Source organism: Bos grunniens, chromosome 11 (genome assembly GCF_055505025.1).
Source record: "Bos grunniens cultivar Pamir isolate PY7600 chromosome 11, Bosgru_T2T1.0, whole genome shotgun sequence".
Taxonomy (NCBI): Eukaryota; Metazoa; Chordata; class Mammalia; order Artiodactyla; family Bovidae; genus Bos; species Bos grunniens.
The window spans coordinates 36,180,527-36,199,437 of record NC_141175.1 but is presented as its reverse complement, the minus strand read 5'-3'; the positions used below and the strand labels follow the sequence as shown (position 1 = coordinate 36,199,437).

Sequence of the window (18,911 nt, the reverse complement as noted above, 5' to 3'; positions counted from 1 at the left end):
GGAGTTGACAGGTCATATGCGATCACATGGGCTTCCCTTGTGGCTCAGATGGTAAAGAATCTGCCTGCAGTGCAGGAGACCTGGGTTCAATCCCTGGGTTGGGAAGATCCCCTAGAGAAGGAAATGACAACCCACTCCAGTATCCTTGCCTGGAAAATCCCATGGACAGAGGAGCCTGGTGGGCTGCAGTCCATGGGGTCGCAAAGTCGGGCACAACTGAGTGACTAACACTTCATACTGTATATATTATATGCGATCACAAGCATATGCACCACTTCCAGGATTCAGCTGATAAGCCCCTCTACAAAATAAATTCCACCTCTCCAAACAAAGCCAGGTTCCACAAGGGGAAAAAGCCTGCTGGCTGGTCACAAAGTACACCAAGATGGAAACCAATGATGGAAACCACTTGCATTCACAGGCACAGGATATAAGGAGTTCAGAGCTTTCTGCCCCCACAGGGAGTCTAATCAGTGGGGGTTGTGGTTGAGCTCACGTGGGGACTAAGGGCAGGGCCAGCTTGGCAGGAGGTAGGCTGTGGCTCGCCAGGCCACAACTGTTGGAAGAAGAAGCCCACCCATAAGGAGTTTATAGTTCAGGGAAACAATATGACAACAGAGGCACAAATAGGGGAGAGTACAGTCATGTTGGGACACAATGGTGGTGGTCACGAATACGCCACAAAGGAGGTGGTGAGGGAGAAGGCCTAAGAGGACAGACCCTACAGGAGAGGGAAATAAATTTAACGTTCAAGTATAAGAAGTAGTAAGGTATAACAATGAAAAAAATAAAAACTGTGTTCACAGGAAATCACACACAAAAAACCAGTTTGGCTGAACAACAGGAAATACATCGAGGCCAGATCAGGGTAGAAAGATCAGATGGGATTAAAAGAGAGAATACTCTGGATGATGAGAGAGATGTGCTTAATTCAGTCGGTAACAGGGAGGCACTGGTGGTGTGGATGGAGCAAGGAAAGGACATGATATGACTAGAACTTACTTTAAGAAGACAGGAGAGTTTTGTGCTAAATAAACTGAAATAGCAGGGAAAGTTAAAAGGCTATCAGGAGATGTGGCAATTGAAGACCTGAACTAAAATGACAGGAAGAGTGACAAAAATAAAGACACTGTGGAGAGAGGGTTTCTAGCATAAAACAATGGGCTGACTATTGATCTTGAGATACAGCACTGGGCACTGAAGACCATGAGAGCGCTGTGAACAGAAAGAAGGTTGCAAAGCAGAAACATCTACTCGAGGAATGATGAGTTTCATTTCAGACACTTTGAATTTGAGGTGTCAGCTGAACACACAGACACAAAATCTATCAAATGGCTAGAAAAGCAGACCTGTAGACAGGAAGGAAAGCTGGGATTCGAAATGGGGATTTGGGGGTCGTCCACAAAGAGGTGAGGCCATGAAAGAGGCCTAGGGTGGAATCACGGCAAACATAATTTAGCATAATTTAAAGTGTTTGGAAAGGAAGTAAAGACAGTGAAGGATACCAGGAAGGATCTAAGAAATCCAGCTTTTAGAGGGGAAAAGATGTATTATGAAACTCATGCTAGACTATTCACAGTAGCCAAGACCTGGAAGCAACCTAAACGTCCATCTACTGATGAATGGATAAAGAAGACGTGGTACACGTATACAATGGAACACTACTCAGCTATGAAAAGAATGAAATAATGGCATTTGCAGCAACATGGCTGCAACTAGAGACTACCACACTAAATGAAGCCAGAAAGAGAAAAACAAATACCATATGATAACTCTGACATGTGGAATCTAAAGTACGACACAAATGAAACTATCTATGAAACAGAAACAGATTCATGGACACAGAGAACAGCCTTGTGGTAGCCAAAGGGGAAGAGGCTGGGGGGATGGAGTGGGAAGCTGGGGTTAGCAGATAAAAGCTACTGTACACAGAATGGATGAAAAAAACAAGGTCCTACTGTATAGCACAGGGAACTATATTTAATATCCTATGGTAAAACACAATAGAATACAAAAAAGAATGTGTGTGTGTTTAAGTGTGTCTCTTTGCTGTATAGCAGAAATTAACACAACATTGTAAATCAACTATACGTCAATTAAAAAAAATGCAAGCCAGGAATATTACCATGAAGATTAGATGGGATGGTAAATTGTAAAGCAACTTGAACATTTCAAAACACTAAACAAATATATTTTTATCGCTACAGTATTACCATATCTAATCTCTAGAAAAGCCACGTCACATTGGCAGAGCCATACTTTCCAAAGTTTTCCAAAGTCCCCTCCTCAACAAGTTGATTGGAACTGATCTCCTTCTCTTTCCCTGAAGTCTTTCAGTAGTTAATATCTTTTCTTGGGTGTTTATATAACTAGAGAAGCACTAACAGAACATCAACCATGAGTCAAACACTACTGTAGGCACTTCCATATCCCCTTGGAGTGGATGAAGCCGAAGCTCAAGATTTATCTCCCTTTACAGAAGATGAAATGAGGCTCAAAAAGGTTAAAGTATCTTGAGCAAGACTGCCAGTTAGCAAGTGGAGGAACAGAGGGCTTCTCATGCCAAGTCTTATTGTGCTATTTCTACACACAAGTTGGAACTTGCCATATTTGTTCTGATCTCCCTTACTGATTATATGCAAACTAAGGGCATAAGCCATATCTCATTTTTCTTGACATTCTCTGAAGCATCTAGTAAAGGACCTTATACTGGGTCACTTTTCAATGTGTTTTTGTTGCTTGAAAGAAGGCATGCCATGGATATTCGCAGGCACACAGGCCTCACTAATGGTGAATGTCTGTGGGCTGGTAAGCTTTGAGTATTTATTTCCAAGGCGGGACTGTAACTCAACAACACAAAGTTCTAAAAACAAATTCTGTACTTGTGAAAGATGCCACCTGGTCCGCCTCAGGGGCTGAAGTCCTCTTTTTATGCATGGAGTGGGAACAGCACAGGGAGTGACGAGCTGGTTTTCTTCAAACCACTCCCACTAACTGGCTGCAGCCAAGGACAGGCCCACACCTTCTGGGGAAGAGAACTGTGCAGCCTCTGCTGCCATTTGACCTCTGGTGTCACCGCTGGAACTGCCACAGTCTGGGGCGGAGGTGCAGGCAAGGAAGGATTCGTGCCAGCTCTGATGACGTAACCCTACGATTCCAGCTTTCCTGCCAGGAAAAAAAGGCAACTGGTTTGGAATCCAGTTTTTCACCCCACTTCTCCTGTTATTCAACCAAAATCTACTTTACATAACTGACCATTAGCTTTTCTTGCATACCTCACCATTGTTTTTTTTTTTTTTTTTAATGAACATTACTTAGTGTCTAATTCAACTGACTGGCTTGGGTTCCTTTGAAAACAAATGTATGGACCCAGAAACATGTGCATTTTATCAAAGTCCCTTGCTGGATAAGAACACAAAGTCCTCAGAACCTTTTACTCTGCAAGCCATATACATAACACAGCGAGAGACAGGAAACAACAAGCATCTAAACACTATACAGGCGTTCAGTCAGCCATGCGTCCCGGCACTGCTAGAAACACCGGACAACCGTTCCAGGACAGATTTCTGAAGTGAGACCGCATTGCAGGGCTTCATAAATTATAATACACTTGGGAGTTTTCTACCCAGTGTCTCTGACAGATGTTCTCTTTTGTGGGAGCCTCTAATTCGGGGACATTTGGTATCCATATCCCTAGAAATCTTTAGGGTAAAGTAAATTTATCCCCCTTCCTATATGTGATGACAAGACTCCAGAGTAGCCTTTTCCTATTTTTGAGACTAGTTAATGTGAGCACAGTGCCCTTGCCTACTGCATGGACTAGCTGGGGCAGAGACATTACATCAGCCAGACTAAAACAGGGTATTTCCCAGGCTCAAGACAGCTTTCTATGCCATGAAAAGTCTTTTATCAATTTTTACCTACTGTGGATCAGGCTGTCGATCTCCAGGGCTTCTGCCTGTCAAATACAGTGCATGGGACTTGGGACTTCCTCGAAAGAGCCATAGCAGAAGCCAAAAAGTGTGCAAGCCTGAGCTAGGGCAAGCGTCTGGCATTGGCTTCGGGCGGGTCCACGTAGGATGCTTTTCCCATGACTCCTGAAAGAACTCTCCAAGTCTGACTCTATAATCAATGCCTCAACAGTTAAAAGTTGACGGATTGTATGAAACACAGAAACGAGAGCTTAACACAATATCAAAGATAGTGGCAACCGCTCTTCTCTCAGTTCCTAAAATCTATCCTATGACTTGGACCTTAGTGAAATGACATTACTTCTTTTCTATGCTCTGATCTCTGTAAGAGTCAGGCCAAAGATATGAATAACTTTAACAACTATGTAAGCCCTTAGAAGATCATACCACAATTTGACCACTTTCCATTTTAACTTTCTCTAAAAGCTCATTTTTACAACTTTTACTCAAGGGTATAAGAACGTTTAATCGTTTTCTTTGGTATTACACATGCAGTTCTATTAAGGGAACTTGTATCAAACAGTAAAAACGTACAACCTCTCAATGATGCATTTTCACATTTTCTTGTGAAAATTACTTACTGCCCTAGAACACTGTCAATTACTTACTATTATTTGATATTATTTACCCTGCACTGCATTTGTAAAAGCATTAAAGGAATGAAAAGACTTGCTCCTTGCCCGTGAGTTGCTTGCGATATAGATAAAAGATGGAAAAAAGAAAAGCACAACACTAACTAAATCTATGGTGTGCAGATTATAAGAGTGATGATATAAATTTAGTGTTATAAGAACTTAGAGGAAAGCTAGATTAATTTTTCCCAGGGAAAATGGGTGGTAGACAGCATTTGAAAAAAGCCTTAGAAAATGTATAATATTTCAACACAAAGACAGCATTAGAGAAGGGCATTTTACATGGACGTACAGTTTTAGTAAAGGCACAGAGGCAAGAGAGTACATGTGAATGTAGAAAACTTCAAGTGAAGGAGTCCAGCTGAAGGACAGGAAAACAGGATACATGGGGAGAAATGACAGGAAACTGATCTGGAAAAGTAAGCTGTGGCCAGTTCTTAACATAAAAGGGGTTGGGGGTGTAGAAAGCTAGATTTTAGAAATAGGAAATCACTTTTAAAATATACCCTTTACTAATAATTTTTCCCACCATATCTTTGATTTTAGAGTGAGAAATATTTTATTAGCAAGTTTACTTGCAAACTAGGAGCAGTCACTTCAAAGAAAAATAATGTAAATGCTGGCAAATTCTTGGCTGCAGCTGAACTGATAATATTCTTATTACCTATATCTTGTGATTGTTTTACAACTCTCTTTTCGCATCATCAAAATACCTTCTTAGGTTTAATGCATACTGTATGTACCGAGTAGCTACTCCGGAACTAGTATTTGCTCACATGGTTACTCATCCTCTCCTTTTCTGCCCCAATCTGTCCTACCAACCACTCACTCAGTCACTCGTTCTTCTCCTGTAAACACTATCAATAATAATAACATTACTAGCTCCAACTTGCTATAGTGACAGGCATTGCAATTAATGCTTTACGAACAGTTATTTAATATAATCCTCAAAACAAAACTATGAAAAAGGTATGATTATCCCTATTTTACGGATGAGGCAACAAATTCAGAGATGTTAACTATTTTGCCCGTTGGTAAGTGACAGAATCCAGGTTTAAATCACACATGCTTGACTCCGGAACCCTTGCCTGTTACCACTTCACTATTATCTCCAATACCCTTTGGCCACTTACTGCTATGGTTCAGTATTTTCAATTAAAAATTAAAATATTCATTGAGTGACTGCTACTGTAAGATCCTGTTCCAGGTATTGTCAGAGGTATATAAATAGATGAGAGAATGCCTGTGGGTTATTAATGCTCATAATCTTCCATATTTGAATATAAAGAGCCATGTCTTTTATCAGTGTGTAAGATGGTATGTTTATGATTCATGAATTAAGAGCAACTAAGGAGACGGGGGAGGGGGGGTGAAAGAGCTTGGTATATGAATGTGGATGGTGACCACATCTCAGACAGAAATCAGCCAACCCTGACTAGATGACTTACAGAGAATTTTAATAATACATTTCAAGCAGAGTCTGTAAAAACTCTCTCTGCTGATGAAAAATCTGTCCTGTCAGAAGTTCCCAACCAAATCTGCTTACAATCCATTTTCAATGAACCTCAACTTCCTTTGAAGTAGAATAAGCTACTAAAGCATTTTAGCCAACAATAAGCACATTGTGAGGTTAGTGCTTATAAGATTCATTACTGATGAACAAAGTTACTGAGTTAAAACACAAACGTAATATCAAACTACTGGTACCACATAGTCTGAATGCTGTGTCAAGTGATACAGAACTATTTCAATGCAAAAAATATGTCATCTTTTTAAGCTACCTGCCTCTAATATTCCCTTCACTAACTTCTGAATAAGTTAATACTGTCAGGTTACTGGTTACATTTTTACAAACAATGAGAAGAGTTATGAACACACAAGAAACTGAGTAGGATGCTGTTCAGCAGTCCTCTTTAAGGTAACCACACATGTTGTTGTTTAGTCGCTAAGTTACGTCTGACTCTTTTGTGAAACCAAGGACTATAGCATGCCAGGCTCCTCTGTCCTTGGGATTCTCCAAGCAAGAATACTGGAGTGGGTTGCCATTCCCTTCTCCAGGGGAGCTTTCTGACCCAGAGATCGAACCCGGGTCTCCTGCATCGCAGACAGATTCTTTACCAACTGAGCCACCAGGGAAGCCCTAGGGGACATCAGTTCAGTTCGGTTGCTCAGTTGTGTCCGACTCTTTGCAACCCCATGGACTGCCAGGGGACATAGGGCTAAGCTATTAGTCTGGCAAGCAGGACACAATCCTTAGAGTCACTGAATGGAGGGGAGACAGACGGGTTAACCTGCATGCATTAACTATTAGGGTGCACTCTGCTAGGGATGCAGGGGAGTGCTTCAGGAGCTCATACGAGTGGCACCAGCCCCAGAGTTGGGATTCCCAGTCCCCAGCAGCCTCCCTCCTGCTGTCTGGAATGCTCTCTCCCCTGGCTGAAAGATCCGCCCCGACAATGTCTGCATGGTTCCCTCTCTCCACTAGCCAGTGCATGCGTGCCAAGTCACTTCAGTTGTATCTGTCTCTGCAACCCTATGGACTGTAGCCCACCAGACTCCTCTGTCCACGGGATTCTCCAGGCAAGAATACTGGAGTGGGTTGTCATTCCCTTCTCCGGGGGATCTTCCCAACCCTACTTGGCAGGCGGATTCTTTACCACTGAGCCATCAGGGGAAGCCCAACCACACATACTCAGGGATATTCATAAGGAGTCACAATTTTGGACTCAGGCACAGTATTCACATCACAAATTGCAGAGCTAAGTCTTATCCAAAGATCACCATGGCAAATACTGTCTGTATTTAATCTGGAATCTAAACGTTGAATACAATTCATTTTAAGAAAACAAAAGTCAATAAAGAGAAACCATTCTAAGAATTTAAGACTGGCCAAAGAAGTAGCAATCATGTCTCATTAACAAGAAGAATCATCAGGCTACATAAAATTATGACACCGATACTTACTGTTCAATTCGGGGTGACAAGTACAGCTTAGGGTACACCTGAGTGGCTTCAGTGTCCTCAAAACTGACAGAAAGGAGGGCCACATCTTCTCCTGGGTCTTCATTCACATCCTTAAACAGTTAGTGAAAAACACAATGGCATTAGTACTTGCTCTCGTAACATTTTTCTGGTGACCAGCTTACTGTCTGCCAGCAATAAGCCCAGAAGTGTGGGTCACCTGAATTCAAGTTTCGAGACTCCATACATGCTTTGCCACATATCTAGTCACTTTTTAACAGTGACAGCTTTCAAACATTCCGATCAAACTCCACCATAGTAATAAAAAGATCCCCACCAATCTTTCAGTTGTTTCCACATTCCAAGAAGGGAAAAGTGAATCTGGTGTTAATAAAGGATTAGACGAAAACGTAGTGAAGTTACAGTAGCTAGCAAGATATATAATGTCTTATAATTTATATAATACATACAAATGGCTTAAAATTTACTTTTCCTAGGAAGAAGATGCATTATAAACATGATTTATATCACCAGACAACAACAAAATCTTAAAATACCCTAGGAATTTTATTATATCTATCTTGATAATATACTGTAAGTTATTTAGTAAACATTGCCAAGAAACATATTACTATGAAGTGTACCACTGTACATGCAAATGGCAGGGTGTTACATACATATCTGCTTAAGCAAAATGATCATGGATGATTCATATGTGAACCACAAGACATATGTATTTTAAAAGTCTAGTTATACAATGCAAAGAAAGAGAGGAAAACAATAGAATGGGAAAGACTAGAGATCTCTTCAAGAAAATTAGAGATACCAAGGGAACATTTCATGCAAAGATGGGCTCAATAAAGGATAGAAATGGTATGGGCCTAACAGAAGCAGAAGATAGTAAGAAGAGGTGGCAAGAATACACAGAATAACTATACAAAAAAGATCTTCACGACCCAGATAATCACGATGGTGTGATCACTCACCTAGAGCCAGACATCCTGGAATGTGAAGTCAAGTGGGCCTTAGAAAGCATCACTACGAACAAAGCTAGTGGAGATGACGGAATTCCAGTGGAGCTATTTCAAATCCTGAAAGATGATGCTGTGAAAGTGCTGTGCTCAATATGCCAGCAAATTTGGACAACTCAGCAGTGGCCACAGGACTGGAAAAGGTCAGTTTTCATTCCAATCCCAAAGAAAGGCAATGCCAAAGAATGCTCAAACTACCACATGATTGCACTTATCTCACACACTAGTAAAGTAATGCTCAAAATTCTCCAAGCCAGGCTTTAGCAGTACGTGAACCGTGAACTTCCAGATGTTCAATCTGGTTTTAGAAAAGGCAGAGGAACCAGAAATCAAATTGCCAACATCTGCTGGATCATGGAAAAAGCAAGAGAGTTCCAGAAAAACATCTATTTCTGCTTTATTGACTATGCCAAAGCCTTTGACCGTGTGGATCACAATAAACTGTGGAAAATTCTGAAAGAGATGGGAATACCAGACCACCTGACCTGCCTCTTGTGAAACCCACATGCAGGTCAGGAAGCAACAGTTAGAACTGGACATGGAACAACAGACTGGTTCCAAATAGGAAAAGGGGTACGTCAAGGCTGTATATTGTCACCCTGCTTATTTAACTTATATGCAGAGTACATCATGAGAAACGCTGGGCTGGAAGAAGCACAAGCTGGAATCAAGATTGCCGGGAGAAATATCAATAACCTCAGATATGCAGATGACACCACCCTTATGGCAGAAAGTGAAGAGGAACTAAAAAGCCTCTTGATGAAAGTGAAAGAGGAGAGTGAAAAAGTTGGCTTAAAGCTCAACATTCAGATAACGAAGATCATGGCACCTCGTCCCATCACTTCATGGCAAATAGATGGGGAAACAGTGGAAACAGTGTCAGACTTTATTTTTCTGGGCTCCAAAATCACTGCAGATGGTGACTGCAGCCATGAAATTAAATGATGCTTACTCCTTGGAAGGAAAGTTATGACCAACCTAGATAGCATATTGAAAAGCAGAGACATTACTCTGCCAACAAAGGTCCGTCTAGTCAAGGCTATGGTTTTTCCAGTGGTAATGTATGGATGTGAGAGTTGGACTGTGAAGAAAGCTGAGCACTGAAGAATTGATGCTTTTGAAGTGTGGTGTTGGAGAAGACTCTTGAGAGTCCCTTGGACTGCAAGGAGATCCAACCAATCCATTCTAAAGGAGATCAGTCCTGGGTGTTCTTTGGAAGAAATGATGCTAAAGCTGAAACTCCAATACTTAGGCCACCTGATGCAAAGAGTTGACACATTGGAAAAGACTCTGATGCTGGGAGGGATTGGGGGCAGGAGGAGAAGGGGACAACAGAGGATGAGATGGCTGGATGGCATCACCCACTCGATGGACATGAGTTTGAGTGGACTCCGGGAGTTGGTGGACAGGGAGGCCTGGCGTGCTGCAATTCATGGGGTCGCAAAGAGTCGGACACGACTGAGCAACTGAACTGAACTGAACTATAAGAATATTATAAGACAAAAACAAAGAAACATTGAGAGGTTGAACTGATAATGATAAAGCTAAACTTACTGTAATTTATAATTAAAAAATAAGAATAGCAACAATCGAATGTCATAATCAACTGAAGCCAAACTGGTGATATACTAAATTGTTCTGAATTAAAACTGTGGGACTTACCACTACATGAATGTACTTTACAAGCACTGCCAAGCACTGACTATTTGGCAGACTTCTGAAGCAAATACCAAATTAGAATAAATTCTCATAGCATGGTGATTTCAATTTGAGAATAGAAAATTTTAATAACCCTTAACAATTTATTTCTGGTTGGTAAGTGGCTACAAAGGCTTCCCTGTTGGCTCAGGCAGTGAAGAATCCACCTTCAATGTGGGAGACCGGGTTCAATCAGGAAGATCCCCTGAAGAAGGGAAAGGCAACCCACTCCAGTATTCTTGCCTGGAGAATCCCATGGATGGAGAATGGTGGACTAGAGTCCACTGGGTTGCAAAAAGTCGGACATGACTGAGTGACTCACACACACACAAACGGCTCCAAATCAAATACAAATTTTTAAGAAACTTAATAGAATTGCACATTTTTCACACTAAGGCACTGCTAAGAGCCAACCCACATTTCTAAATCAGATCACAAGTTCTCAGCAGACATCCTAGGAGGGTCCCAACCCAGACTTTAAGAATCACTGCCTGTGATACTTGGGAATCTCAGACATCATGTCCTTCCTTTGGTCTAAACAGGCCTCAGCCCAGCTTCTCCTGCATCTTCGGAAGCTGGTCCTCACACTCACCTGCTTACCTCAAGCATCTTTGATCTCCTTGCTCTGCCTTCTACTGTGTCTACAGGATGCACCACTGTGGCAAGTATACACAGGGACAAGGACTGAAAGTCTCTCCCATCTTAAAATACAAAAATTTTTAAAAGAAAGAAAAGAAATCATGCTGGTCTCTGCTTAGTTCCCTGCGTTCTGACATCTCTCCTCCTCCACTGCATAGACTGCTGCTGAAAGACTGCTCCACACTCCCTGTCTCACTCCCTCCCCTCTTCTTAACCTCCCCTTAGCCCACTCTAGTAGCCTTCTGACCCTACTTCCTACCAGGACAGTCACTAAAGACAACAAATGCCTCTCGGTCCCCATCTTACTCAATCTCTAAACAGTATTTGACATGGAATTCTCTCTCCTCTGAAAATATGCCTTCTTGCTTCTAAGAAACTATATGTTCCGGGTCTTCTCTTGTCTCTTTGGCCACTTCCTCCTTTCTTTTCTTCCTCTCTTTTTTAACTTCGCAATTGTTTTTTCATTTTACATTACAAAATTCAGGCTTGTTGTAACAATTCAAATGATACAGAAGTTTTTTTTGTGTTGTTGTTGTTTTAAAAAGGCATTTCCATCCTTGCTTTTCAAGGTAACCAACAGTAACCGTGTATGTGGCCTTAAACAGCTTTTTCTATGATCATAAAAACATACACACACTTGCATATAAATAACTCTTTAACTGTGTGTTCTGTTTTCCCTAATAAGAGTCCTATTATACACAGGACTCTACCACTGGCTTTCTAAATAGTCACATAATATTTCACGTCATGGATTTATTTTGTATTTAACCATTTCCCTAGCAACAGACATTCAGGTTGCCTGTAGTTCTTAGCCACTTGATATTGCTGCAGTAAGTATCTTTGGATAAATACCCTTTAGTAGTGGGACTTCTATTTCTTAGGAGATAATTAAAACTCAGCTTGCTGGGTCAACGGCTATAAACATTTTACATTTAATAGATTGTTTTTCTAAAATTCACATTTGGACCCATGAATTTGCATCAATATGAGAAAGAGCCTCTTTCCGTTCATCCTGAGTAACTAGATGATACTGGCTGTTTCTCTTTCATTTGACACTGGCAATCTGATAGCTGGAAAACTGTACCTCAATTTATATTCAATGAATGAAGCTGGGCCATTTTTTCCCACTTGTTTATAGATTATTTACATTTCTCCTATAAACTTTCCTATCAAATCTTTTGCCCATTTTGCTTAAAGGTTTTTGGGCTTTTTTGTTGTTTTTGTTATTGTTTATTAGATTTACTAAACCTTGTCTATCCCATGTATTATAAATATTTTCTCTTTTTGGCTTCGGACTTTGTCTGGGGGCTCTTCTGACATCAGAAGAAAATTGAGAATTCTATGGGGTTAAATCTGGCTAATAACTCAGAGGTTGTTTAACCGTTTTCTTAGTTGTTCATCTAACACTGTTACACTTTTATTTTTACACGCAGATTTGCAATGCAAGTATATCTGGACTATATCCTTAGGTGGGCTGACAGAGGAAGTGTGTACAAGGAACAAGTAGCGCAGTGCCTGGAACACAGAAGCCACTCAGTGTCTGCTGAATGGATAAATCAATAAACAATTTAATGTTAATTCCTAACCTTCTTCCTCCACACCTAGTGATTTTATAAAAGTTGCTGTCACCAGTGATGTCTGGTAACTAAGTACTGGTTCCTGGCTCCTGTCCTCTCCTCTACCTCCCCTCCCCAGTAAACCAAAGTCCCCAGAACTAGTGGTTTTAAAAGGAAAGCCAAGATTGGGAGTCTGAGTTTATCTATCACTTTTTACTCTTTTATAGATGAGAAAGAATCCAACTTTGTATGTTCCTTTCTATAAAGTAAGGATGGAAAATTTTAAAAATACTTATAGCCTCAGCAAATAGAAACTATGTAATTATATGATTCTAAAACTCATAAAATATCTAAAATTAAGGGTGAAGCTGAGCTTGAAAAAATTCACATTCAGAGAGACAAATTCATTTTATAATCTAAGTGCTAAAGTAGTTCCCTTTGGAGTTAGGGTAGTCACCTTCAGAGAGACAATAAAAAAAGAATTAACATTGAACTGACTTTCAGATACCTTTGCCCAACAACTGAGTTTCCTTGTTAAAGGTCTCTGACTACAAGTCACAGAACTCTGTTAAAATTAAAAAAAAAAAAAAAAAACTGAAAAAAATGGGGGCCACTAAAAATCCTTTTAATTAGCAGCTTCATTTCATATGCCTATGAATAACTTATAATTATTTCCCTTTCCTGCTTTTGAACTTTGCATTTCACTACTATTTAAGCAAAGAACAGAAATGCTCAGAGACAGTCCTCCAAACAACCAGGATGACCCTTGTTTACATAATCAACATTTATTATCTGGCATCCTGCAAAAAGTACATGAAACATTAGTCTGAGTATGAAAATAGCTGTTTCTAGGAGTTCCTTTTACGAACTTCTTTAATATGATTTATTCCCCTCGGTGTGGCACATGAGTTTCCCCCGAGCTGGTATTTGATTTCTAATGGATACGTAAGTTTGACTTTGAGAGCTTAAATAAGCCCAAAGAGTTCCAAAAATACAAATCTACACAGTGCTGCTTCCAGTTTCTGCAGCTCTAACAGGCTTGTACATGTGTTCCTTCCCATCTGGGAAATTATAAAAGAAGCTCTTGTCCCATGGTTCTTAGAAGCTAACATTACAGATGATTATTGTAACCACTAATGGCAGCATTTGGAAAACAGGGGGTGGCAACAGTGTAGCAGGGGAAATTTTAAAATGTACAAGTATACATTTTCAGGGCTTCCTATCTGCGCCATTTGAAACTGCAGCAGACTAAAATGGGGTGGGGGGCAATGCCGAATCTGCTAAAGCTGAAACAAAAATACTGCCTCACACCTTTACAAAAGCACGTCAGGCACTGATATGCATATGGCGAGGCAATCATGGCTGTGATATTTTGCTGAGAATTATCAGTGGATTTGGCATGGCACTTGGTTATAGCAGAAAGGGCTTCCTGTGGCTTGCAGTGAATAGTCACTAGATGGTGAGTTCCTTGCAGGCTGGGAGTTTTTCCTGTTCATTTTTGTATCCCCAGTGTCTGGAACATAGTAAATATATAGCAAATTGGTTGAAAAAAACTGAATTAGCACAGGAATGACTGTAAGAGTAAGTAAATGATGGAGTTAAACAGAAAATGCTTTCTGTTACAAAGATTCTCAATATTTATCTCTTCTGTGCCTTAAATCTACAACTAATTCAGATTTTATCAAAGAAAACTCAAATCTGAACCATACATAAGCGAAGGATATACTGACCAATAAAAGTTAACACTCTGCTTAGGTTATAATGGTTTATTTATACACCTTTTCTCCATTGGGGCTCACTGCAATATCAAAAGGGTATAAAAAAGACAATAATTAGCCTTGGAAATGAAAGTAGACACAAGTACAATTTATCATTATGCTATACTTTTTTGATATGCTAATTTTCCAAATGAGGAAAGCAGGCATTAAACAAGCCCCTATATGTTGATCCTATATGTAGGATCAAACCATCAATTAACTAGTTGCTGACAGAAAATATTAGCTGGACAATATATATATTACAAACCACATGTCACATAGGAAGACTGTAAAAAAAAAAAACTGCCTTTCTCACTTCTAAAAGTTTTACAACAAAACTATAACCATTACTAGTAAAACCAGTTTGTGGACATAAAGACTATAAAGAAGCTATTATCCCGTCTGTCAAAAACAGAGTAAGAACTACTTTGAGTTGTATTTAAAATTATATTAAATAAGACCCAGGATTAATCATGATTCCTAGGGTGACTAAAAACTACGTCTGAGTAAGCACCTCATTATACAAAAGGTATGAGTTTTTTAAAAGATATAAGCAAATTAAAATTTTCCAAAACAGAACCTTATTTTAAAATATACTAAATGAGGTTTGTACTCTAGAGGCCCCAGAATTTTGACAGTATAGATTTGTCATCAGATTACATAAATTTAGGTTTTTCCAAGTCAAGTTTTTTCAAATAAGAGAATGAGACACTCACAATGCTACCATTCATTTAACATGCATGGAACAAAGTAAGTAAAACATATAGTATGTTACAAATACTATGGAGGAAAATTAAAGCTGGAGAAAGGGATAAAGATATATAAAGATAAAGGAGGGAACAGAAGTTTCAAGAGTGGTCAAGACAGCTTATGGAGACTCAGCAGTGGCCTCTCATTACTTGAGACAGGAGATTTACAATAACATGTCCTCTAGATTCACTGTTATATATCAGTATAAGCAGCCCCAGTTAAAATTTGAATTGGATTCTACTAGCATTAAGACATGACAACAAGGAGCTTCCCCAGTGGTCCAGGGGTTAAGACTCCATCTTGCAATGAAGCAGGTACAGATTCGATCCCTGGTGAGGGAACTAAGATCCCACATGCTCCAGGGCAACTGAGTCCGAGGGTCGCAACTAGAGAGTCTATGCACCTCAACTAGAGAGTTGGTGCAGAACAACGAAGATCCTGCACGATGGAAGGAAGATACCGTCTGCCACAACTAAGATGCATTGCAGTCAAAAGAAGACATTAAGCAAAAGAAATACTGTCACCCTGCTTATTTAACTCATATGCAGAGTACATCATGCAAAATGCTGGGCTGGATGAAACACAAGCTGGAATCAAGATTGCCAGGAGAAAAACAATAACCTCAGATATGCTGATGACACTACCCTTATGGCAGAAAGCAAAGAGCAACTAAAAAGCCTCTTGAAGGTGAAAGAGGAGAGTGAAAAAGCTGGCTTAAAACTCAACATTCAAAAAACTAAGATCATGGCATCTGGTCCCATCACTTCATGGCAAATAGATGGGGAAACAATGGAAACAGTGACAGACTTTATTTTCCTGGGCTCCAAAATCACTGCAGATGGTGACTGTAGTCATGAAATTAAAAGACATTTGCTCCTTGGAAGAAGAGCTATGAGAAACCTAGACAGTGTATTAAAAAAGCAGAGACATTACCAACAAAGGTCCATATGGTTAAATCTATGGTTTTTCCAGTAGTCATGTATGGATGTGACAGTTTGGACCATAAAGAAGACTGAGAGCTGAAGAATTGATGCTTTTGAAATGTAGTGTTGGAGAAGACTATTGAGAGTCTCTTGGACTGCAAGGAGATCAAACCAATCAATCCTAAAGGAAATCAATCCTGAATATTCATTGGAAGGACTGATGCTGAGGCTGAAGCTCCAATACTTTGGTCACCTGATGCACAGAGCTGACTCACTGGAAAAGACCCTGATGCTGGGAAAGACTGAAGGCAGGAGGAGAAGGGGATGACAGAGGACGAGATGGTTGGATGGCATCACTGACTCAATTGACATGAGTTTGAGCAAGCTCCAGGAGATGGTGAAGGACAGGGAAGCCTGGCGTGCTGCAGTCCATGGAGTTGCAAAGAGTCAGACATGACTGAGCGACTGAACAACAGCAAAAGAAATATGGAAGAATAAGAAAAACGATGTACCTAAGGGAAGACCTTGGTCTCACTGCTAAGAAGTCTCTGTCCAATAATGACACTACTCGTTTTGGAAATCAGGTCATTTTCTCTTCATCAAAGTGCTGGGAAATATATAAGTGCAAGGAAAGGCAGTTCAGTCAGAAAGCAAAATGGATACAAGAGTAAGGAATCAATGGGCATCATACTGGGCCCTTTGGCCTGCTAGTTGGCTCCCGACCCTGGGCCCCTCTGTTCCATGCAGCAGGGCTTGCAGCACTGGGGTCGGGATTCTGAAAGCCTAGTTACAGCTTATCTCACCACATACTGAGTTCTTGGCTAACACTCACTTCAATATATTGATATATCATGTGAAGACAGCATTTAAGAGAGTTACTTTGGATCTGGTTTCACCAAATGAAGATGAGAATAAAATGATTCTCTTTGCTTAGTCCAGAGAAACTGGGCTACTTCTCATGTGTTTCCCTGACTAACACTTTTGCAGTTGCCATTCCCCTTATAAAAAAACATTTTCTCAGGACTTCCCTGGTCCAGTGGTTAAGACTCCACACTTCCAATGCAGAGGGCACAGGTTCAATCTCTGGTTGAGGAACTAAGATCCCACATGCCATGCCATGCAGCCAAAAAGAAAAAAAAAAAAGAGTTCTTTCTCTTGTGATTGTTGAGAAGGGCAGAATAGGTGAAGAGGATTAAGAGGTACAAAACTCCAGTTATAAAATAAGTCAGTCATAGGGATATAATATATAGAATAAGGAATATGGTCAATAATATTGCAATAACTTAGTGTGGGGACAGTTGGTTACTAGCCTGATCATGGTTATCATTTCTTAATGTATGCAGATGTCAAATCACTACGTAGTACACCTGATGCTAACATAATATTGTATCTCAACTATATTTCAATCAAAAAATAAAGTATAATTTAAAAATGCTCTTTCTCTCCTTTTCTTAAGTGGTGTGATTTTAATTTAACTCTGTAAATTCACTCGCTTCATTAAGATTCCTTTCAACTGCACTGTGATCTATGTCTACTCTTGGTAGTTTTTACATGTTGCCTTATGAATTCCTCATGCTATTTAAGCAGTGTAGAGTTTATATTTCAAATAGACTGTGAATTTCTTGAGGGCAGGGTAGAGATCTACTTCCTATTAAGTCTAACAACCACAGGTGACATTTATTAAGGGTTTACTCAATAGTCACTTTGCTTAGTGTTTTATATACATTCTCTCATATAATCACCATGACAACCTTATAAGGTAGGTACTGTTATTACACATTTGCAGATGGAGAAACTGAGGCTGAAAGTGATTAAACGGTGAAAATGCATTTTGAAGTCATGTATGTTGACTCAGAACCCAGACTCCTAGCCACAATGCTATACCCACTGACATGCTGTTGGGCACAAAGAAGAGAGTATCAGTGCTCAGAGAAAAATGTAAAAACTGTGGAAACTCACATGCAGAAAAGGTAGCAGAGATGTGCCGTACATGTACTCTTTCTCCATTTAATGTCTAAATCCTGTGTGCTTCAAACAACCATGAGAAACTTAAGGCACCATTCCCTATTCCCTTTTTATCCCAAGAAGACTATCCTGACTGCATCAATACGTATTCAAAGCAAATTGAAAAGAGTATATGCTTTATGTGTTTTAATGTTTACTTTTAGAAACTGTGGAGCAAGAAATTTAAAATTCTAAGAGTACAAAGACTAAAAGCTATAAAGATCACCATGCCAAACAAAATGTATTCATTTGACATCTTTACACAGACTCATTGAAGGAAGAAGGATGGCTTCTCTGAGAACACTGATGAGGGCTGTGGAGTTCTAAGGCATAATATCAACCTTCCTTCAATTGTATGTACGATTAGGCACATTCTATGATTAACTAGGGCTTCCCTGGTGGCTCAGATAGTAAAGAATCTGCCTGCAATGTGGGAGACCTGGGTTCGATTCCTGAGTTGGGAAGATCCCCTGGAGGAGGGCATGGCAACTCCCTCCAGTATTCTTGCCTGGAGAATCCCTGTGAACAGAGGAGTCTGACCAGCTATAGTCCATGGCGTCACAAAGAGTCGGACACGACTGAGTGACTAAGCACAGCACAGCACAGCACATGATTAACTAACTACACTCTGTGGAAATAAGAAGAGCTGATCATCAGGTCGGGAAAGGATAACTGCCATATTCTTGAAACAGCAGCTCTAAGAGGGGGAGTCCCAAACACCAGGATGGAGCTGCTGTCACCACCGTGTTTCCTAAAAGTGACATCTTGAGTTCATTCCTATGAGATGTCATGATATAGTATAGGTCTAGCGTTTTTCTAATTTATATCTTGCTTATTATTTTCATAAACAGAAACCATTTTACTGCCCTCATTTATGCAGGAATCTGCTTGTGAAGCTGTACTCACCCCTAATATGTTGGTTATAGCTTCTGTTTATAAAACTAAATTGAAACACATGTTGTACAAATAACTTTGGGGAAAAAGAATTC

At 40.1% G+C, this 18,911-nt stretch overlaps 1 protein-coding gene across 15 annotated transcripts in view; it reads right to left on the bottom strand.

Moving 5' to 3' along the window:
* BABAM2 (BRISC and BRCA1 A complex member 2) overlaps nucleotides 1-18,911 on the bottom strand; it is a 478,104-nt gene that overhangs the window by 196,367 nt on the left and 262,826 nt on the right. For 14 of the 15 annotated variants that reach the window (XM_086326104.1, XM_086326097.1, XM_086326096.1 and 11 more), the window contains one exon: nucleotides 7,568-7,677. In XM_086326104.1, coding sequence (XP_086182230.1) covers nucleotides 7,568-7,677 — 110 coding nt within the window. Of the gene's footprint in view, nucleotides 1-1,898; nucleotides 3,166-7,567; nucleotides 7,678-18,911 lie in introns of those variants that run through there. The other variant, XM_086326101.1, reaches the window with a different exon arrangement.